The sequence below is a fragment of the Simochromis diagramma genome, unplaced genomic scaffold (genome assembly GCF_900408965.1).
Source record: "Simochromis diagramma unplaced genomic scaffold, fSimDia1.1 OVJJ01000389.1, whole genome shotgun sequence".
Taxonomy (NCBI): domain Eukaryota; kingdom Metazoa; phylum Chordata; class Actinopteri; order Cichliformes; family Cichlidae; genus Simochromis; species Simochromis diagramma.
In genome coordinates this window covers 1,746,595-1,770,077 of record NW_024387227.1, presented here as the reverse complement: position 1 = coordinate 1,770,077, position 23,483 = coordinate 1,746,595, and the positions used below count along the sequence as shown (strand labels likewise).

Below are 23,483 nucleotides of genomic sequence, written 5' to 3'. Positions count from 1 at the left end.
TGCTCGGCAAACCACAGAAGAAGAAACTCCTTTTGAAATGTGTTGAATGAATTCTCTGGGCTAAGAAATTCCTGGCTACTTATTAGAACTTAAGTTTAACTAAACATTTTTTCACAACTGTTGTAGCTTACGGTTTGAGGTGATAATGTCGGGGATTCCTCCGGACACATGGCAGCCTCCCACAGTGGCTTTGGAGACGACGTAAGTCCCCAATGAAACACTGGATGCTAACTCAGCTAGCTTTGAGGAACCTGAAGTGTTGGTGTCTGTTGCGTTAATACATTTTGCATATTTTATTTTTTCATAATCTTTTTAACAAACCGCATGAAGCATAGCACGTTTCCGCTAAAACTAGTTTAAGAGACAGCCTTTGTTATTCAGAGCCGCTAAAGACATGCTAACTGGCCGTGCGTTGCAGGATGGGGACTGTTGTGGTGGAGCTGTACTGGAACCATGCACCAAAGACCTGCAAGAACTTCGCAGAGCTGTCCAGAAGAGGCTACTACAACAACACCAAGTTTCACCGGATCATCAAAGACTTCATGGTGCAGGGAGGAGATCCCACAGGAACAGGTGGGTTCGTCACAGATAAGTGTTTGAATACCACTGTCCACATGTTAGGGTAACAGGTTCATGATTTGAGTAGGCTAAATGCTACTTAAGGGTGTCTAGATTACTAAACATGTCAGTCACTTTAACATGAAGCTAAGTAAATGTAGATGTCTTTCGTATTGTTCCAATTTACAATGTGTTGTGTTTTTTCCCCTCCCCTAATACACTGACATGACTGTTTTATGACTGTGCACAAAGCAAACTCCATAAATGAAGTTTTGGTGTTGATGCTGCCCAATATTACATTCCCGCTCATTTGGCTGTAAACCAGCCAGGTTCCAAAATTCTTATATGGAATCATGAAGGCTGTTGAAGCAGCATATTAATGCTCGTAGTTTTATAATCAGTCAGAACTCTTAATATAGATCCAGTGTTCAGGTGATTAACATGACTTTTAACCAGATGCTTTGTTTGTTGATACAGAACTTCATTAAACGGTGTGTTTGCATATGCAAATAATATTTACAGATGCTTATAATACTGTATATTTTACAGTTGTTCTTTTTCTTTGCCATCAAAAGCATGTCTGTATTTTTCCAAGAAAAATATGTAATTTTCTTAATATTGAATCCTCTTTTATACATACTAATCAGCCACTTTATTAGGCACACCTTGCTAATACTTCGTTGGAGCCCCCTTTGCCTAAAGAACTGCCTTAATTCTTCATGGTACACGTTGAACAAGATGTTGGAAACATTCAGCTTTGTCCGCTGGACATCTACTATTTAATCTCAACTTTCATCAAAGATGCTGTATTGCAGGGGACTCAAACTTGAATGAGCTGTGGGCCACTGCAGGCACGGTCATCTCATGTGAGGGCCACTTTAGTGTTGAAGTAGTACAAAAAAAAACAAAACAAGAAAAACCCACAAATATTTCTGAAAATATAGTGGGGGGGGGGGGTTGTTTGTTTTGTTAATTTCAAATATTGTATAACAAGGTGCTGTATTTGAGCACAGTGATCTCGTTGTAATGTAAATCAAACCAATTTCAGGCTATCTGAGTTTTGTGATAAGGTGCATTATCCTACTGGAAGCAGCCATCAGAATATGGGTAACACTGTGGCTATAAAGCGATGGGCATGGTCAGCAATAATAGTCAGGCAGGCTTTGACTTTTGAAAGATGTTCACCTGGTACTAAGGGGCCCAACGTGTGCCAACAAAATATCTCCCACACCATTAACACCAGCTGTGTGAATTGTAGCCTCAGTTTCATGTTTTTAACTAACAGGAGTGGCACGCAGTGTGATCTGCTGTATCCCGTCTGCTTCACGCTTCAATACGCTGTGTTCTGCATACCTTGGTTGTTGTTATTTGAATTACTGTTGGCTTCATATCACTTAAAGAGGTCTGTCCGTTCTTGTCTGACCTCTGGCATCAACGAGGCATTTTTGCCCAGAGAATTTTCTCTTTTACAGACTGTAAACCCTGGAGATGGTTGCGTGATCAGCAATTTTGAAGTACTCCTGCTAAGTTCAAAGTCACTTAAATCACCTTTCTTCTGCATTCTGATGCTCAGTTTAAACTTTATTGTCGTCTTGAACACGTCTACAGTTACTGCTATGTGATTAGGTTTTTAGATTAATGAGTAGTTATATGTATACCTAATAAAGTGGCCCTGTCACTACTGTCTGATTAATTTCACATGTTCATGGTCTTCAGAAAACTCATCCAATGCGCCACTTGTAATGTTTGTTTTCCAAACAGGTCGAGGTGGTGCCTCCATTTTTGGCAAACAGTTTGAGGATGAACTACGCCCAGAACTAAAATTCACAGGTAATGCACGTAGAAGAAGCTTTTATAGGCTTATAAAGACAGGCTCTGGAGCAAATCCTTCAAATCATTTGTGTGTGTCAGTACTGATGTCTTAATCTGGTATTTGTATGCACATGTTCACATATGGACGCTTTATTTTTAGATTCAAATCTTCAGTAGAGTTCATGTATACCAATAACTTGTAAAGGTTTCTGGTGTTTTTGAAACATTTCTTTAGTTCACAGCTGAATAAACTGAGTCCAGTGATCCCGATAAATACCTGTGTGATAACTGATAGTGAGGACATTTATAATTTCTCATTATGTCTCTGTGCCTGTTAGGTGCTGGTATTCTAGCGATGGCCAACGCGGGGCCGGACACCAATGGCAGTCAGTTCTTCCTCACCCTCGCACCCACTCAGTGGTTAGATGGAAAGCACAGTATTTTTGGAAGAGTGTGTCAGGGAATGGGAGTGCTGAACCGGATTGGGATGGTGGAGACGAACAGCCAAGATCGTCCAGCTGATGATATCAAAATTCTCAGAGCAAATGTATCCAGTTAAATGAAACTTTTGTTTGTTTGGTTGCTTTTTTTAAATAAATATCTTTTTAATGTAAGTAAAATGTGTTTTCTTCAGCTGTGCAAATAACCTGTAGACAATATTAATCCACCAAACTGTTAGACATTCCTACTTAGTTATCACTATCAAAACAAATTGCGTTTTAAAGCCAAATTGATTATTACAATGTGTATTGGTTATAAGTTTTAACTCCACAAGGAACAAAAATAAAACCACGAGAGCAATTAAATGACGAGCAGCATCAATCAAATATTGATTACTGCATATCTGTAAAATGAAAGCTCCGGAGAGACACAACGAGTGTCTACAAACATCTGTAAAACATGTTGGAGGAGCTGAATTTCAGCCAGTTGTTTGGGATTTTTTCAAATTAATGTAATTATGAACACAGAAAGGTGCCATCAGATTGTCATCCACCATGCAATGCCATCTAGAAAGCATGTGATTGGCAACAGTTTTATTTTCTAGCATGACAACAAGCCCAAACAAACTGTCAATGCTCCAAAGACACAATGGAAACTGATCAGTCATGGATTGGCCTGCACCATAGAGTCTGTATCTGTCACACTCTCTCAACACATTCACTTTTAAATTACAGAAAAGCTTTCACAGTGAAAGCTAAATTATTCCCCAAAGTATTTTATTATACAAATTCAAGGTCAAATATCAAGACACATTTAAAAAGTCAAAACCAATACAATAATCCAAGAAAATACAATGCACCTTAAAGTAAAAGTAATGTTTAAGGCATTTTAGGAGTTCAGTTATAAATGTAAGGAGCAAATATTAACCACTTTTTGACAGACTCGAAGAGCAATATTTATTTGGTTTATTATACATGTTGATAAAAAAAAGAATATCATGAAATATACTCTGAATGCTTAAAATACATACGGATCGTTAGGCCTAGTGTTTCCTGATATGTGTGTGTAGCACAAGCAACATGAAACACATACCAGAAAACGTCAAGGAGAAATCTTTCCAAAGGACACAATTTCATAGTTACTCCTCAGTTCCAGGTAATTAAAAAAGGAGGGGGCACTAAAGGCGTCTGAAGTAAAAAACAAAAACAAAACTGACCTCTGTTGCTTACATTCAGTGTATTTCAGCCAAAAAACTATAGGAATATAAACATAAAAAAGGTTCAGAACACTGAAAACTTGATCCTTGGCATTACTTAGCATGTCAGCATGTAGCAATGTTGACCTTTGTTCTATGAAATGTAAGTTTTTATTTTTCATGCGTATGTTATAAAGCATTTTGTCTCTTGTATGTTGTAGCTGTAACCAAAATAAAGTTACAAGCTTAGTGAAGCTAATCTTTTTCATTTTAAATGTTATGAAGGTGTTTCTACGCAGGTCCCCATGTTATTTAAGTATTTAGAACTTAATGCCAGAATGATGATAGATATAATTTTTAAAACAGGTTCTGACTGAGAGAGGAACAGAAAAACAGCCTTTTACTTTTCAATTTGTATGAATATATAAAAACGTTGTATTAAAATAACCCAGATTTCCATGAAACATCACAAAAACACAACAGAAGTAGCAGTTGATGTAATGTAGGAAATCATTAAAAAAGTGATCATCATAAAAACGTGTTAAACTGTGAATATGTGTTTTCAGCTCAATACTTTTAAACACTAAAAGACCTTGCTTTTATGTTTCTAAAAAAGAAAAAAAAACTTGTCACGGTGCGAGGGGCTGCACGGCGCGTTGTCGCCATGGCGATCCGCGTTAACGGAAATTTGCTGCGTTAATGCGGTTATGGTGTTAACGTCATTTTAACAAGATTTAACGCCGACAGCACTAGTTTTAAAATCTCTATTCACTGTGTTGGTCTATAAATAATAATTGTAAGTTTCTTTTCAATCTCAACGTCTGTGTGTTCGTAGTGAGTTTAAAGTAAAAAGTCAAGTAAAAATGTTATTGTTAGGGTTTGAGGTATTTGAAATGCAAATTAAAGTCATATCAGAGGCTCCATATCAGTGTAGTATTTTATACATTCAGCCTCTAACAGATATTCAGACATTTCGTGCTTCAGATAGACCCTTTCACCTTATAAAAAATATTAATACCAGCCACCATATATGTGCATAATAGAGGACCCACACCTTAAGTATTATTTAAAACGCAAATTAAAAGGTACATTTAAAGATTTGCATTTCAGTGAATAAGGCTGAACAGTTATTTTGGGGCACGTAGTGAATCATGGACATTTATCATTTCCTTTTCCATTCCTCGAAGATCACTTGCAGGCTGGGAGCTGGTCTTCAGACGCTTGGTAAAGGAATTAATATTGTCAGTTATTATCAGTTATTATCAGTTATTATCACTAACAGCCGACACTAACAACATCACTGACCTGCCAGAGACTCCCTCTTCCTTTGGCCAGTTTGTAGATCATAGTGACTGGGACCATAGAAAGTGACGACAGCGCGAGGAACCAGCCAATGCAGTAAGCCCACCAAGGATACACGTATGTGTTGTTGAACTTCAGAGGGGTGTACCTCAGGAGCAAAAATATAAGTGTTCCCTTCAAAAGAAAACATATAAATAATAAACATTATGGGATGAATTTCCCATGTGTGGGACTAATAAAGCTGATCTCATCTTATCTTATGAAAATAGAGCATACTGATAAACTGTTTACAGAAGCTGCTTTAGAAACTTACACTGCAAATGAGAGGGGTGGCATAGAGCCAGCAGTACTTGATCAGTGACAGAGGTCTGTATCCAATCATGTCCTCAATGTTGGTGTAGAAGCGATCGGCACCTAGAACAGAGACAGTTTACTAGAAATAAACTTGTGTTTAACTTTTAATATTTCCCCACAACAAAATTATATTTTTAAGGTTTTTACAATGACTGCTTTTTCAAATGACAGTTATACAGTGAATATGGGCTGTAAACTCTCAGCTTCCATTTAAGGAGGAGGCCTTTGTCAATTGTTCAGGTTCCTCAAATTATTTTAAGGACACACTGCATACCATGCTAATATATGCCAGGTTTTCAGCTAATAGGTCTTTGAGAATCTATGGAAGCCCGTTTCCGCCACTAAAAAAAAAAAAAAAATCTAGTATCCATAACTCGAAATTTCGAGTTATTTTCTCGAAATTTCGAGTTATTATCTCGAAATTTCGAGAAATATAACTCGAAATTTCGAGTTACTTTTCTCAAAATTTCGAGTTAGCTCTGCCAATCAAAAATATACGTGAATGAGGTCGCTTTCTTGTTACCCGGAAGCATATGGCGCAGGACTGCGCACTCAAAAACGGATCCCAACAAATTAAAGTATGTTTGCTGATAGTAACACCATGTGATTCAGCTAATAACACAGGGATTTCATCATTTGTGAAGCCAGGCTGAAAACACTCAGCAATCTGTGCATTCACGACTGGATGTAATACCGGTAGCTTAGCTGTAGCATTTGTAGCTGAGGGCTTCAGCTTCCGGGTAACATGGAAATGACGTCATTCACGTAGATTACTGATTGGCAGCGCTAACTCGAAATTTCGAGTTGCTTTTCTCAAAATTTTGAGTTCATATGTCGAAATTTCGAGAAAATAACTCGAAATTTCGAGATAATAACTCGAAATTTCGAGAAAATAACTCGAAATTTCGAGAAAATAACTCGAAATTTTGAGTTATGGATCCTTTTTTTTTTTTTTTAGTGGCGGAAACGGGCTTCCATAAGAAATCACCTTGTTGGTACAAAAATACTACTTTATGCTATTTTGTCATAAAATCAACCAAAGAAAAGGGAATAAATTATGTTTTTGCCTGAAGATACAATATAAAATCAGTTATTTGCTTGTATTTTATTTGTAGACACAACACTAGTTCATCCCTTGAATTATGTGTTTAACAAACAAAATAAAACATTCCTCTGAAAATGGGCCGGTACAATAACTGGACTGACAATAAGTGAAAATAGCCAACGTCCAAAGAAAAACCTTGAAATACCTTCAGAAAGCCTGGAGTATTATTCAAGACAACTTAAAAATATATAATAAGCTAATCGGACTCCTTGAAAGCTAAATATAAGAAAAAAGATACAGGGCTGGGTGTGGGGGGCTTGGGGACTCACACCATTCAGCTATCCACTCGTGCTGATTATGCAAATAATAACATGTCGCAAATATCTTCCAAAAAACACTGCATCAGGTATGAAAACAGACCTGCTTTTGTCTGCATTAAATTCAGTACATTTCAAGATTTCTGCAGATACAATAAGATGCAATAAGTTCAATAGCAAAGAAACCTGCATCCCCATCTTTCAGTTGATACTGTGCCTCTTTAGCAGGTCCTGACAGTTGCTTTTAAATTACCAAAAATGCTTTGTGCTGTAAATCCAGCCCTACATGTGTATGTATATACAGCATGTATAGAGAATTACAAGATATATTTTGGTAATAATAGTGGACAGCTATTAGGACGTCACTATAAAAAGACATAAAAACCAAAGACTTTTATAACAATAATAATTTTGTCTTACCATAAATCCATCCAATCGTAACTGACTGGAAAATTGCCATCAGCAGCAGAGTAGGACCGCTGCAAACATAGTGATCGAAGATCTGCAGAATGTATGCACCAGCCTAAAATTAAAACATTCATCATGTTAATCTTGAAGCTATTCACACTTATTATCTAGTATATCAACAACTTTGATATCCTACAAACTTAGAAAGCAAAGTGAACTCTATATTATACTAAAAGAAGCATTAGGACAAAATCTCATCAACAAATTTCATAAATCTCCAGACAGGGGCATGTTTACCAATAAATTAGGTTAATATGCTCTTTGTGAACTGAAGAAACCATTTGCTGCAGTTTTGAAAGACAGCTGCTTCTCCACTCAGGTCTGGGTTGATGAGATTTCCCACACCCCCATTACTCTGTTGTGTCCTGCCTGGGCCATCCTTCCTAACCCTTCTAAAAACACCTTGCCTACAAATTGACCAAACTGCTCTGTAACTGTAAGCCTAAGTCCCAGATGCCCTTCAAAGTACATCCATTTTTGCTAATTATTTCCAATCTTGTCCTTTTGACCACAACCCATAGCTCGTGGTTATAAGTGAGGCTATGAACATCCCTGTCACTGTTCCTACCACTCTCCCCACTCAAGACCCTGAGGTACTTGAACTTTTCTACACTGGCAGCAATGCCAACCAACTTGGAGCAGGCATTCCAATCCAATCAGACTTCAAGGTGGTAATTCTCATCATTGCTGCTCCCCATTTGCCAGCAAACTGCCACTTGATGAAGCTTGAAGGATCACATCATACACAAAAAGCAAGGTTGTGATCATGAGTCCATTATGTCTCACACAAATGTATTAATAAGAATTTTGAACAGAATCAGAAACAAAGGGAATTCAACACCCACCAAACCTGACATTGCTATTAATTCAAAGCGTGGTTTCACTATTGGTGTGAAGGAACTAAAAGTCCACAGCAACGGGCCCAGTACCACATACACCTGAAGTGTCCTCGCAGGACACCCAGACTCCCCTGAGCACATGCAGACATGTGATTTTTGTGCTTCCCTTGTTTTGATTTCCATTTTGTTATACCCATGATACCAAGCCCACCAAGCCTGGGGCATTTACAAAAACACTGAACAAGATCCATATAAAAGCAGGTGCCATTAAATATTCAGATTTACACAACCATCATTTTTTTTGTAGCACTACATTTTTCCAGTCTTGCATTGCCACTGTTCCAACTTTTATGAAATTAATTTTAGGCATGAAAGTTATAATAATTATGTTGTTTTTAAACATCTCACCTGTGACACCAATAACAGGCCAAACAGATAGCAAAGCGCACAGATCAGCATCAGATAAAGCTCTCTGTGATATCCTTTCCTTAAATGGGAGGGGAAGACATCTGTCAAAGAGGTCATGATGCTTTCAAGACCTGCAAACTTGAGAATTACACAAAGACAGGTTAGTGTCGAGGTAAGTTAACCAGAAGAAAAAAAAATAACAATACTGCATTACATTTTCTTAGGAGATATAAAAAAAACTGCAACTCACCTGACCATCTATTCCTAACAAGATGATCATGGCAAAGAAGCACACAGACCAGACCTGAGGCCAAGGCAGCAGGGTCACAGCTTGTGGGTAGACTATGAAAACAAGGCCTGGACCTACAAAGTGAAACAGATGCCAAAGTGTCTCTAAATGACAACTTTATGATCATTACGGAGTTGTACAATTGTTAAGGAAATGCAGATTGGATCAAATAAATCTGAAACATGTTAAACAATAGAACAGGGGATTTCTTTAAATCACCCCGCAGTTCTTCAGCTAAGACACCTGAGTTAGAAAACACAAACACTGCAGTCGTCTTTACACGCGTGGGCAGTGACGCACACTCTGCGATCTGCGTCTGCCTGCATTCTTTATTTATACATGTTTTATGTCTGTGTGTGTGTGTGTGTGTGAAAAATAACAACGTCACTCAGAGCAACAGGTTCTTCCCCTTTACTACATCTGCATGTTCTCAGAAAGAGCTGCAGTTTTTCTTCTCTACATCTAACTGTTCTCTGAAAACAGGAAGTGGTTTAGTAGCTGAATAAGTTCATCACAAAAGTTATTAGGTGAAAAGTCACATAGACATGTAGATTGCTTAGTAAACAGAAAAAGCACATTTCATGAAGCTGATCACATAAAAACAAAAATCCTTTGACAGGTAGGAATAGAAAATGAATTACCAGTAAGGTGCTGATTTCTTATATATATTTAAATAGGCCTAAATTCAAGCTGAAATTAAGAAGTCAGAAATGCTGTGGGGCTACCTTAAGAGAGCTGCGAATAAATGAATGTCCGTAAACCTCAGTGAAGAGAAGCTATGTTTTAAGAAGCAGAGAGTGCTACGATTCCTCCAGAATGATGCGAGAAACCGATATAGTAATGCAGAAAACAACTGCTTCAGTTATTCCTGCTAAAGATGGTTCCACAAGCTAATAAAACATTCAGTCCACTTAGTTTTTCATACACTGCTTCTGCATTTTTAAAATTTACTGAAATGTAAAACCTTGAAAGACGGTGTACTTTCTGTAGATAGAAAAGGCATGCATAGTCCCTTGAGGGATGCAATATGCCTCCAGAAAGCAGGTTGTAGTTAATGGAATACAACATTTTCCATAATAGTAGTGTTTTTTTGTACATGGTAGTTCAAAACAACAGCCGGGAAAGATAGATGCATTAGGTTTATGTTTCCAACAGTCTCCTTAAGGCACTTAACATTTTAAAGTAAAGACTCAACAATATTACAGAGAAAAAAGGAAAAAACTACAACGATCATTTGACCCTCTATGAGCAAGCACTTTGGCAACAGTGGGAAGGAAAAACGTCCTTTTTATGATAAGAAACTTTCGGCAGAAGCAGACTCAGGGGAGGGGCGGCTATCTGCTGTGACCAGTTGGGTGTGAGGGAAGAAATATTAACAATAACTAATTATTGCTACTGCTAAATAGAACAGCCTGATGGCCAAAAATACAAATATTGCTCTATGATATTGACTGACAGACCATCTGATAATAAAATGTGTGCTGCATTCATGTGTTGGGGTTGTTATTGACTACAGAAACCCTGGGTGGCATTCTTACTCAATTTTGGTTGGCAGTAGTTGAGCACACACTACACAGCATGGAGTACAGACGTTTCAGCATTACAAGCACAAGCTGCTCCAAGTTTTGGGAAATAAGGGACAATCATTCCATGCTTGTGAAAATTCCCCAGCATCATGCCTTATAGTGTCAAAGTCAGTAGTGCCAGAGCTGATCCTGTATGCTTGTGGATAATTTTAAAATTTAAGTCTAAAAATCCTAACTATAAAAATGAAAAATAAGAGCAGTTCGGGCTCATACACCTCGACCAAGGCTGAAAATTGCTTCCATGAACTGAGCTGCTGGATCCAGCTGAGTTCATGATATTATCTTGAGAACATCTAGATGACATTTTCCTCTTTTTTCAATTTGATGCATGTGTTGTGTGAAAGAACTAATCTGCTTGCAGTGTTAAAGAAGCTCTTTTAAAAATTCTTGTGTCCAGAGTTGTACTTGGATCAACTTTGAAACTAAATCACAAGCTTTCATGTTAATCTGTCTTTATTTTTTGCATAATGGATGAGGTAAAAAAAAAGGCAGACTCAAATACTTTTCAGACTGACATCCGTACCTGACTCAGCGACTGTAGCAATGTCGACACCCTGCTTTTGCGACATGTAACCCAGAACTGAGAAAATGGCAAAGCCTGACATGAAGCTGGTCGCGCTGTTCAACAAACAAAGATAAAAGGAGTCTCTGCAAATCAGAAAGAAAGCATAATGTCACTATTTTTTTTAAGACAACAAAAAGATAATGGGCTGTGGGAAACACTTTCATTGTTACCCACTGGTTAATATTCTGTTTGCGGTAGTGCTTGAGGTGCTAATTCAGTTAACAAGGTGCTTCTCAGCACAGATTGCTTTTCTTTGCAGCCTTAGTGAGTTCAGTGCAGATGTTTATAAACCAGTTCTACAGCTGCTACAGATTCTCAGGGATCTCCTTGAGAGCAAAAAAACAAGGACTGCGGTCGCCAGTAATCCAGTATGGTTTTACTGGAGTCTGCCCATAGAATACATAAATAATAAAGTGCATGGAATAAAGCACTACATGAATGTGTGATTAAAATGTGATCTGTAGTCTAAAGTGCTTTAAGAGGTTAGTAAGATAGAAAAGTGCTTTGTACGGTGACTGAATGTCTACCTGTGCTTAAAGGTTAATAAAAATAGAAGGGGTAATGGATGCACATATTACAAGGGCTGTAATCAAAATCATTTTCAAGTATGTGTTTTCTTGATGTGTTATTTACTTAGACCAGTGCTAAAGCCTTTCAGAAAGTAAGAAAGCTGCTGTAAACACATTTAGTGGCAAAGTATTTGGAGACAGCCACTGACATACAAACTAAAATGTTTGTCACATCTTCGTGAGGAGCTCACCTGTAACAGTTATTGTTGTACTTGTTGTAGCTCCCAAGTGTAGTTAGGCATCCCAAACATATGGCATAAGAATAAAATATTTGTGTTCCAGCATCCATCCAGACCTGTAAACCAAGTTATTAGTTCATAAACACCGCTGCAGAAATGTCTGACACGATTAAGAAATGAGGCTGAATCATACCAGTGGGTCAGCGAGTCGTTCAGGATTGGGATACAAGTAGTACTTGATACCATGGAAGGCTCCAGGAAGGGTCATTCCTCTGACAAACAGCATGATTAACAGGACAAAGGGGAACGTGGCTGTGAAATATGTAGCCTGTATATATATAAAAAATAAATTAGGTTTTAAATGAAGGATTACTTGTTTATGACCACACGCTATGATGAGGCCATGCTGTTAATGTCAGCATCAAGATATTATTCAACAAGTCACACAACTGTGAACAATATTCACAGTTGTGTGAATATTTGCATTTTACCTCCAAAGACTCCAAAAAGAGTCTTTGGAGGTAACACCAAATGCATAATACCATTCTTATTTAACTGCGACTTCCATGACCAGAATTTAAATCATGTGCGACACATTGGACCAAGAAATAACATAAAGAAGTACAAGAATATAATATTGCTATATTTTCCTTTGTTTATTAAAAGGAGGCTGTATTGTCCATAAAAGTTGCAAAACTTGCTTTCATAACCCTCTTTTGTGCCAACTTCAGCTGTTATGTGTTGTGGTGTGGTTCGAATACACTGTATGAAAGCCAGGCATGTGCAAATGTGAGACTGAACGACTGCCATGGCGGCAGCCTGAAGGGGGAAAAAAGCAGTGGACGTCTGGGAGCTCTGATCATTTCATTTTTCTTCACACCACACCTTAATCACTCTGAGAACAAGTAGTAGCAAGTAAGTAATTTGAGCTCAGTACCGAAACAATTTGGGATTTTTATAACAGCAGCCACTGATTATCTCACCTCACTACACAACAACTTAACCGCATTTTATGTCAGTAGGTGATGTAATTTCATGCTTAGACAACAAACCGATATACAAAGGTCGTGAAGGGAAATTGAGGAAACAGGTGTGCCTAAAAGTTTACAAATCCAGATTAGAAAGTATGCAAAACATCTGTCTAACTCTAGAAAACTCCAAATAAATGAAAATTAGATTTTCACAATAAAATTGGCAACAGCTACAAAGACACTGTGCAACATGAAATGAATCTGAATGATTCCCTGAAGAACCTGAAAGCCAGTGACAAATGCTGAAAACTGCTGAGGGTATAAAATGCAACTCCACATTATTCCTTTTAGTGTTACCTTTCCTGTGGATCTTACTCCCTTCCAAACACAAAAGTAGCAGATGACCCAGGCTAGAAGATGGCACAGAGAAAGGTCCCACTGTATGGTTCCCAAGTTCTCTATGCCGCTGGATATATTCAACACCCGACGCCTGAAAGAAGACGTACTATCAGTGTATGGAAAGGTCTTTTAAACCAATGTATATAGTCGGATAAAACCTACTCTTTTGTAAAATTTTGAATCTAGTTAATACACAAAGACTTTAAAAATGAAGATTCAGTGAGTGTGGCTAGAAAACTGATGTCAGCATACTTACACAGTGGACTACTTAAGTACTTACATATAGATTGACAAGTCACTGGGTTTGGCATGAAAGGTCTGTTGAAGTTAAAGCTCATGAAACTATTTAGAATGACACAAGCTTCAACATGCAATTAAAAGCCCTTCACACCTTCAGTACATGGGTGTTTTCAGCCATATTAAGTGTTTAATGCCAGGAGCAACCACGCTCCACCCTAACAGAGCAACATCAAAAAAGTGACTGAGACATCAGTTTAACAGTTTGTAGATCTCTACACACTGACAGCAAAATGTCAAAAGAAGTAACAGACCCTACTACTTGTATCTAAAGCATCTTCACACTAAACATTTATCAAAATGTGGGATATTTCTGTAAGATTTTTAATTTAGTTTTGGTGTTCTACACATTCTAAATGTGTCATAACAGTTTAACCCTGCTTAACAGACACATGACATTTCATACTACTCCTAACCTATAATTTCCTCTAGATTTGTACTTCTCATTTTAAAAAGTCAAGTAAAATTCTTTAAAAACTATACTGGTGTTATAAAGTATATGTCAGTATACACAGAATACTATAATGAGTATCAAATGATACTTATTATAGTACTCATCAAATAGTAGCAAATAAGTGTTTTGCAAAAAAGATCTGTTATCATAGTCTCTTATCATAGCAATTAAAGCCAGAGAAAAACAATAATTAATGACACTTACTCTCATTGGCCACTTTATTAGGTACAACTGTATTAATGTAAATATCTAATCAGCCAGCAGGATAGCAGCAAGTTGGTGCATCCATGCACTTAGATGTGGTCAAAACAACCTGCTGAACTTTAAAGTGATCATCAACAAGAGAAAGAAGTGCGAATTACATGACTCTGAACATGATTACAGATAAGCCAGTTGTAGCTCGAGTATTTTAGAAACCGCTAATCTACTGGGATTATGCCACCATCCACAGTTTATAGCTAATGGTCAAAGAAAACCATTAGCTTGCTGATGCCAGAGGTCATCAACAAGGCCAATACCGCTAATTGGTAACCCTAATTACTAGTTGTTATAACCAAGGCGTGCAGAAGACCATATCTGAATACAAAATGCATCAAACATGAAAGCAGATGGAGAGCAGCAGAAGACCATACCGGGTGCCACTCCAAACACCTACGAACAGGAAACTGAGGCTATAGTTCCAGTAAGTTCACCAGAGTCGGTCAACTGAAGACTAGAAAAGTTTTGCCTGATTTGATGAGCTTTGATTTTTGCTCACACATTCAGATGGTAAACAACATGAACTGACGTAAACAACATGAATTGAGCGATGTTCAAATACTGCAGCCTGTCTGACTTTTGTTGCTGATCATGTCCATCCCTTTATGATCGCAATGTGCCCGTTTTCTGATGGCTGCTTCCAGCAGGATAATGCACCATGTCACAAAGCTCTAATTACCTCAAAATAGTTTCTTGAACATGACATTGAGTACCCCTCTGGCCTCCACAGTACCCAGATCTCAATTCAATACAGCACCTTTGGGATGTGGTGCAAATTTCTGAGAAATGTTTCCAGCACCTTGTTCAATCTATGGTATAAAGAATTAAGGGAGTTCTGAAGGCAAAAAAAATGGATCAACCCTTGTACTAACTAGGTCTACTTAATATAGTGAATGTGAAGCCCTCCAAACTACATGATAAATTACCATTAATTACCATTAATGCTAACAGCCATGTAATGCATGTAATATACGTATCTGAATTTACATAAATTTTGAAACAATATTGAGGATTGTTAACAAATTATCTCTGATTTGTGACTTACTGCCAAAACTCTAAAACAGAAGATGATGCATTCACAGGTGATGTCCAGTTGGCAGTAGTATTGTAGTTGTTTATTTCTACACAACGATCTGAAATGTATCAAAATCTTGTTAAACACGCTCTGCTGACACATCAACAAGTGAATACTGCATTAAATATTGTGAACATTAGCTTTAGTATTTCATAAATGTACAGTTGTGTGAATATTTGCATATTAACATTTCAATCCAATCTTTACATACTTCCAATTCATTTACCAATTAAGTCAGTAATTTGTTGATGTATATGTGGGACAGAAAATTGAATTTACTTGTGTTCCAGGTGTTATTGCAGGTGGCCCATGGCAACTCTCCAGAGAAGGAAGAGAACAAGTAGAGAAAAGCCCAGGCTAAAATCACAATATAGCTGATACTTCCATAGAAAATGATCATTTGGCTGGTGTATCCCATGCCTGGAAACAACATAACTGTTAACATTGCATTCCCTCAGTTTTTCTTCATTGATCTGCTTCACCACAATCCCAGTGGTTAGCTCACCTTCAAACAAGGGGCAGACCTTCCTCCAGCACATGATCCCCCCCTGACTGGTGTACTGGCCCAGTGCCGTCTCCAGCACAAATAGAGGTATGCCACAGGTCACAAGGAACAGGACATAAGGAATTAAGAAAGCACCTAGAAGTAGGAAAAAATAAACAGTAAACAACATATGGCTTGGCTCTGCTTTGAGGGCAGCAAATGTTAACAGTTAAAATAACAGGGACGAAATACAGTAACGACATTATGTCCTCCTGATAACCAAGCAAAATAGTATCTTTCAGTTTAACTGTTTAATGAATCACACAAGGGGATCAATGCTCTTTATCTGATTCAGCTGTTAGCTCAATTCCATTTGCTGTCCAGAGAGACGGATTTATAAAGTCTATCAGCAGAGACACGCCAAGACTCACACCTACATGCATGTGCAAGCACACACACATACATGCAGATACTGTCACGGCCAGGCGGATCAGCTGCACGCTGATCAGCCCTCTCTGTTTCTCTCTCTCTCTTCCTCTTCTCTCTCGCCGGGGCGGAACTCACTGTGGGTTCACGCCCTCAGCCCACGCCCTCGGGAGATGAGACACCTGGAGCAGCATTTAAGCCAGGAGGTGACTGCTGTTCGTCGCTGGATCGTTGTCTACCACGCGTTAGTGAAGTCAAGCTACAACAAGTTTAGTTAAGAGTGTTTTCCTCTGTGCGTCGTTCTTAACCCTGTCTCCCTGTCTACAGAGCTTCCTGGATTTTTCCCCGTGTGATTCCCGTGTGGCAGTGTCGGAGTGTGAGCCCGTGATCGTGTGAGTGGATATTCTGAAGAACGCGTGCTTTCCCTTGGACTTCCCTGGAGACCCCTTCTCCCCCCACTCAGCTGTATATAACACCCCCCCGCACATTCTTGTATATACACCTGGTGACTTGTAAATAAATCCTTCTTGTGAGCATCAGAACCGGAGTCCTGCGCTTGAGTCCTCCTCCAAACCGTAACAGATACACATGCTGACAAATGGAAAATTATGCAAAATGTATCAAAGTGTTAATCAGACATACAGAATTATACAACAATTAAAATACTGGCGGTGGCTCAGCCTGCTAATAGATGCACCTGTGGTATCACTACATCACTACACTACATTGCCTTCTTCTCAAGTAATCACATTCACAAGATTTTCACAAAACTTGACCTCTAACCTCTAACCTTTAGTTCAAGGTCACTGAGATTCGAACTCGTTGGAGATTTTTAGTAAATGCACTTGTGGTATCGATTTCAAAATGTTAGGTAACTTCCTTCTTGAGTTATCATATCCACAAGATTTTTAGAAAACTTGACTTCTGACCCCTGACCTTGAGGCTGAGATTTTTTAGCAGATACACCTGTATGATCTATTTGAAACACCACTTGTGTTAGGCTTGATTTCTTAATGTAAGGGTGAAACCTAAGGTAACCTCTAAAAATTTAAACTCTTCAACATTTTTTAGGTATAACAAGTAAACAAAGGTGATACAGCAAGTCAAGCTTGCGGGTAGATTTAGAAACCCAGTCGCTCTTGAGATCCTGTTCTAAAGTGTCCAGTTTAACAAATTTGTACTCCGCCAACCTGGCTTTATTTAACATTTAAAAAAAAGGCAAAGTCAAGACTCCTGGGCTGCAGCTCCTGTTCCTGAGATGGGACAGGCTGGGTTTGATTTAGCTTACATGTTGAAATCTGAAAGTATCATGTATTTCTGGAGGGAAGGCAGCAGAAAGAGCTGTAAGTAATTTACTGAAGTGTCAAAGAACACATTCTTTCACACCTTTCTGGCAGTTGAAGTAAACTTGCTGGTAAATGTGGCCTTTAACCCTCTTTGAGATTAATATTTGCAGCTGTCGAGGCACAGAACCTGTTTTTGGTGCCAAATCGCTCCTCTTCTTGTTATAAATCTCATTAAAATTGACATACATACATACATAACAGCGGTCCCCAACCCCCAGGCCTCGGACCGGTACCGGTCCGTGAGTCGTTTGGTACCGGGCCGCGAGAGTTGAGGCTCAGGTGTGAAATGTATAGTTTTCAGGGGTTTTATCGGTTTTCAGCATTATTTTGTTATCGTTTTCATCGTTTACTTGGTTTTCCTTGGTCTTTTCACGTGTGTTATGAATAAATTTTCTTTTTTTCGGTACCGGTACTAGTTTTATTTTGTTGTATTTATCCGCGACACCTCAAAGGCCGGTCCATGAAAATATTGTTGGGCATAAACCGGTCCGTGGCGCAAAAAAGGTTGGGGACCGCTGGTTTAGAAAATACTGCCAAAGCACTTCATCTTTCATCCTCTGATGACAAATTTTGTTTCATTTACCCACATAAATCTCAAACGACTACATTTGGCTTCGTTTATACCGGTTAACCCTACTGCTGATCTTCCACACTTTCACTTTATTAAAATCACACATGTGGCGGTCCTAGCCTGTTTGGCTCCCTGGGCATACACTCCCTCTGGCGCCTCCTCCCCCCCTCCCCCCCCCCCTCCCACACACACACACACACACACACACACACAAACAAAACATATTAAGGATTGTACATTAACATAAAACTGTTGTACACACACACATGTGAAGAGAGAGAGAGTATGCATAGTATGCAAATAGCCACCAAACAGCCATCATAGTTCGTCATACAATGAGAACAGGACAAATCAACAATTGACAAGGACTAATTAATATTAAAATCTGTAACATAATGTATTGTTTGGAGTTTAGTCTGTTACTGTTGCTATTTTACCATTTCTTCTTGGAGCAACTGTAACCCACATAATTTCCTTAGGGATTAATAAAGTATTCTGATTCTGATTGTTTCAGGATGACCTGCCATTATCCAATGACACATCTGCTTACCTGCATCTTTTGCTCGTTTCTCCTCCTCTTCTTTTCTCTTTTTTCTAAACTGAGCACCTGATGGCTTTCAACTTTTCTTGTCCATCTTCCATTGGTTTTAATTTTGCACTCCAGTATGAACACCCATCCCTCAACCCGAGGATCACCACAACATAACCTAATAGACCTACACCTTAGTTCACAGATTCACTTTGTCTAGAGTTTATTTCTGGGATTTCACACAACCCAGGATTCATATCATGAATAGATAATGGGCTTGGATTTACAACATTATAATTGAAATGTGCTCTATTTGGAAGCAGCCGGGCCCCCTCCCCTTTCGACGGGTTGTGTGTGAGACTTTAAATCATCAAACTGTAAATTTTAAATTTTAAATTGTTATTGATCCCTTTACCCCGAGTCCTAAAGTGTATATTTATTTTCTTACTCTTCTTATATATATTGTTTGTTTACTTGCACTGCTGTAACTGGAGCCTTGTCGTCTCGTCTCTCTATATACTGGACTGTATGTAGCGGAGATGACAATAAAGTTTACTTTGGCTTCAGCAGCGAGCAGGCGCACCGAGGGCTCTCGCGCTCACTTTTCGTGTACAGAATTTCGAAAAAACATGGGTGCAAATTATAAGTCTGTATCATAATGTCTGGTGTTTTCGTGTTTGTTGGTTTGTTTTTATTTTGTTTTTATTTTGTGAGTTGATTATTATTAGATGCTGCTCCAGCCAGAGAATCCCCTACCGCCCCGCCCTCTCCTCCCTGTGCCGCAAGCAGCAGGCGCACCTCGCAAACGGAGGGCGCCCTTACACCCAGCAAATGGGCAATAGACACCGATCGGTGCCTATGCCATTCCCTGGCTGACGTTGGGGCAGCATGAGTACCAGGATTTTTTTTTGCCGATGCCCGTGATGCCGCCCCCCACCACGATGCCGCCCCGGGGAACCGCCCTTGTCGCCCGTATCTAAAACCACTAGGCAACTCAGGGGCGATTTTAGCCCATTTTTGGGGGGCGCTTCAGCACCCCCAAAATGAATCAAAGCACCCCCAAAGATTTCTTACTTTTTTTGACAATATTCGCTGTTTGTGTGACACACTACTAAAAATATAAAAAGCATACAGTACTGTACTTGTTTGAGACATAACATTTTAACAACAAAAGTATAGATAACCCCCCTCCCAAAATGGTTTGTTCCAGCTCGCCTCTCCCCTACTCTGGCTCTAGCGCTCTTGCTGCCAGAGCGTGGTGGCTGAGACACAGCAGAGTGGAGGTGTAAGTGCCTGACTTAAAAAGGACATGTTAGCTGCGTTTAACCTTCAGTTACTCTTAGTTAGGTAGGAGTCAGACCATGTTTCTTTTTAGCTGAAAAGCATTACACCAGGTAACCTGCAGTGTTGAAAACGTGTTTTCCAACAATGTTTGCTACCTTACAATCCGTCCTGCTCTGTAGTAAATTCAGCAACTTTTGATCGTCCTGTTGCTCCCATTGAAATGTATACAGCCTATTTAAAATCTAAAACTTTAAACTTAACTCCTGTTGTGTGTGTGTGTGTTTGTGTACAGAGAGACAGCCAGGTTCATAATGGATATAAGGAAGTTTTTTCAAAAAAAGGAGCCACATTCAGGTAAAAGTGTAAGATCAAATGATCCATCAATCAAGAATAATGTTGGATCAGTGTTTCAATGTTTATATCTTTTATTAGATGTTCATGTGGTTTGGTTATTTGCCTTTTGGTTAACAGTACACTGAAAGAGGACTTTTTGTTACTGATCTTAATAGAATTTTTTTCATATTAATGTAATTTTTCATCTAATTGAATACAATCTATTTGTGTATGATTGTCAGTCCAAAGAGGGAGAGAGGACAGAGGGGAACGTGAGGAGAAAGTACAAGGTCAGGAAGAACCAGGTAAGAAAACAGACAGGGAACAGTGACAGGCACAACAGAAACTGTTAAACTGACAAAGAGAAAAAAAACAAACAGATTTTACTCACACAGTCTGGAAGTTGTGTTCTCCCTATATTAAAGCTGCTATACAGAATCTGCAAAACAAACTGGGTTGAAACATTTTTGACCCTCTTTAACAACATTCCAACATAACATTATAATTGATTGGGGAGATTAAAATTAATGATATATTTTTATGTCGTTCAGCCACAACTCTACTAAAACCTCAGCCAGTAATAGGTAAGCCAACTTTTGGACCGTCCAGTTGTCTGTATGACTGCCGCAGTACGTACATCACATTTGCACACTATCAGAAAGTGCCAAACAGCCCTGGTGGAGTGAGGAGCTGTAAAGAGAAGCAGATGCTCTGTTTATATTCTAAAAATGTTTTAATCTTGTTTCAAAGATTCTGTACAGCAGCTTTAAATGTTTTCCAAAAGCACACATACACTTATCAGTGTTTCTCAAACTTTTTACAGTGTGTACCACCTGAGAAAAAATGTCCAAAAAGTACCACTATGAAAGCATGAAACTCATAAATCTTACAACACAAAGTTATTATTATTAAATTAATAAAATTAGTATCTGCAATAAAGATTTGTTGTCATTGTATACATTCTACCACAGGCAAAGTTGCCTCCATGTTTATAGTTTTTATTAATATTTTGTAATAATTTATTTGTAATAATTTATTCTGTTTTGGGAGTGTTTTTTATGTATCTGTATTATATTATACATACACAATAAAAGTGAATCTCTGTCCAAAAAATGCAGTCAGTTTACTTTTTACTCACTATGAGCATCACTCATTATTCTCCCCCAGTAATTAAGGTTAGGATATGTATTTTTTTTTTTATTCCAATACATTCTTCTTTTGCAGCATTTAAATAACCTTTATCAGATTTGATGGTTTTGTTACAGGCAAAGTGCTTTTCTTTTCTTTCACAACTGTGGGGATTAAATTGTGTTAAAATGTACAAAACAGTGATGTCATGTTTTGTGACGAGGACGCAGGCACAGAGAGACTTGATGAATTTAAGAATCTTATGATTTAATAAAGAAATTTGCAGACTTGCACAGAGATGCTAAAATTATGATGACTGAAAACGGAGACGAAGACAACAGACGATGAGGACAAGGAGGAACAGGGGTTTAAATGCACCAAAGTGACAGTCAGAGAGAACTCGGGAGTCGGGACAACATTTAAGGATGCAGGGACTGACAGAGACAGGTTTATCTTGCCTGGCTGGGCAACTCTCTGGGTGCTCAGCACCCCCAAAGCTCTGATCCTGGAATCGCCCTGGTATAACTAACGACACTATAACGAGCAGCTCCACGGTCTGTGCATCCGTGTGGACAGACTGTTTTCTGGTGAGGAGCAGCCCTGGGATGTGCGCCAGTAGTGGTGATAATAAGCTCCATATGCGAAAAGTATGCACTGTGGGACTTTCTGCGCACTGCAGCGGTTCTGTACTGCGTTACGTAACAGGTGTGTAGTCTCCGCTGAGACTGGCTCGTGAAAACCACGCTGACTCTGGCTCCACGCCCTGCGCTTTGACTGAAAGGCGGTTCTTGAGCTTGTTTTCTAGTCCAGCTTCATATACCAGTGGCATTTGTTACGATGGTTTAACCGACTGCTTCTCGTGTAAACATTTACTATTATAACGACTTTTGGGATGTTTTACTTACTGTACTCCTTATTACACTGAGATCATCACATGGCGTTTACTTTTTAACTTGTTCTGATTGGTAAACTTGCTGCCCTGTTCCAAAACACTGTTGCATTGATCCAGCGCACTTTTTGTTGTTTGCTTCTGTTATGCGCCTAAAACTCTGCAGATTAATCAGTAAAATTCAAATTAGGCTAGAAAAAAAGGCGAAAGCAACTTTCTTTGTAATAAAAAAACAGAATAAATCTGGCAATGTATTTTTTTTTCAATAACCTGTGGGACAGAAGGAAACGGGGATGAAAACTAAGCTGCTTATCAACCATTTAATATGTTTTTCATCCTCTAATTAGACCCACCCCCAACCAAGAAAAAGTCATCTGCGATTAATAAAACAATAGTCTACTGGTCATTCTGTTTCTTCTCTCTCTCTCTCTCTCTCTCTCTCTCTCCCCTCTGTTTTTTATTATGGGAACAAAGAGTTTCGGAGGTTCAGACGTCGCACTGCACTTTGGTTAAGTAAGGGGGAGAATAACAGAAATACTCACCCCCGCCATTCTTGTAGCAAAGATATGGAAATCTCCACACGTTGCCAAGTCCAATAATAGCACCGGCCACAGACAGGATGAACTCCTTTTTGCTGCCCCACTTGCCACGCTCTTCAACAGTTTTTGAAGTGGTCTTTGTGGAGGAATGGAAGAGCCTGCACAGAGAGTCTGCCATGCTGCCGTGCAGAGAGCTTACCTAATGGTAAAACTGACACAAGTCCCCGAGTTTCTGGAGTGACGGGCAGGGGACCGTGTCATGCAGATGTGCACGAGCTTACCTAAATGTTACCCAATTGTTACCTAACTGTCCGACTGTGAGGCCAAAAACCGAGCTTTGCAAGACTGTCGGGCCAGCAGCCGGCTATTCAGTGAAGTCCAGCTCCCTCCTTAATTGTTTTTTGTTTTGTTTTTTGTTCTGATAGAATTCTTTCAACATGTAGCAATTCGCGGTGCGTGCAGATGTTATAACATGGCCAACAGCCTATAGGGACAGTGCGAGCATGACGGTGAAGAAACGTGCTTACCTGTCAAAATCCGTTACGCCCACAGGTGTTCCGTGGGTGTGGGCGT

The 23,483-nt window shown here is 39.0% G+C and overlaps 2 protein-coding genes across 2 annotated transcripts; one reads left to right on the top strand and one right to left on the bottom strand.

Moving 5' to 3' along the window:
• ppil1 (peptidylprolyl isomerase (cyclophilin)-like 1) lies at window positions 1–4,023 on the top strand. The gene is made up of 4 exons (XM_040052263.1): window positions 1–201; window positions 419–573; window positions 2,320–2,388; window positions 2,709–4,023. The coding sequence occupies exons 1-4, from the start codon at window positions 146–148 to the stop codon at window positions 2,927–2,929; spliced, it is 501 nt and encodes a 166-aa protein (XP_039908197.1). The 5' UTR covers window positions 1–145; the 3' UTR covers window positions 2,930–4,023.
• On the bottom strand, window positions 3,390–23,483 carry LOC120746776 (sodium- and chloride-dependent GABA transporter 2-like). Its single transcript, XM_040052262.1, has 14 exons — window positions 22,914–23,483; window positions 15,887–16,021; window positions 15,661–15,801; window positions 15,352–15,439; window positions 13,256–13,388; window positions 12,121–12,255; window positions 11,940–12,043; window positions 11,138–11,262; window positions 8,990–9,102; window positions 8,740–8,877; window positions 7,445–7,547; window positions 5,622–5,722; window positions 5,312–5,482; window positions 3,390–5,226 (listed from the first exon to the last, which is right to left on the bottom strand). Exons 1-14 carry the CDS (start codon window positions 23,086–23,088, stop codon window positions 5,134–5,136), a joined length of 1,755 nt encoding a protein of 584 aa, XP_039908196.1. The 5' UTR covers window positions 23,089–23,483; the 3' UTR covers window positions 3,390–5,133.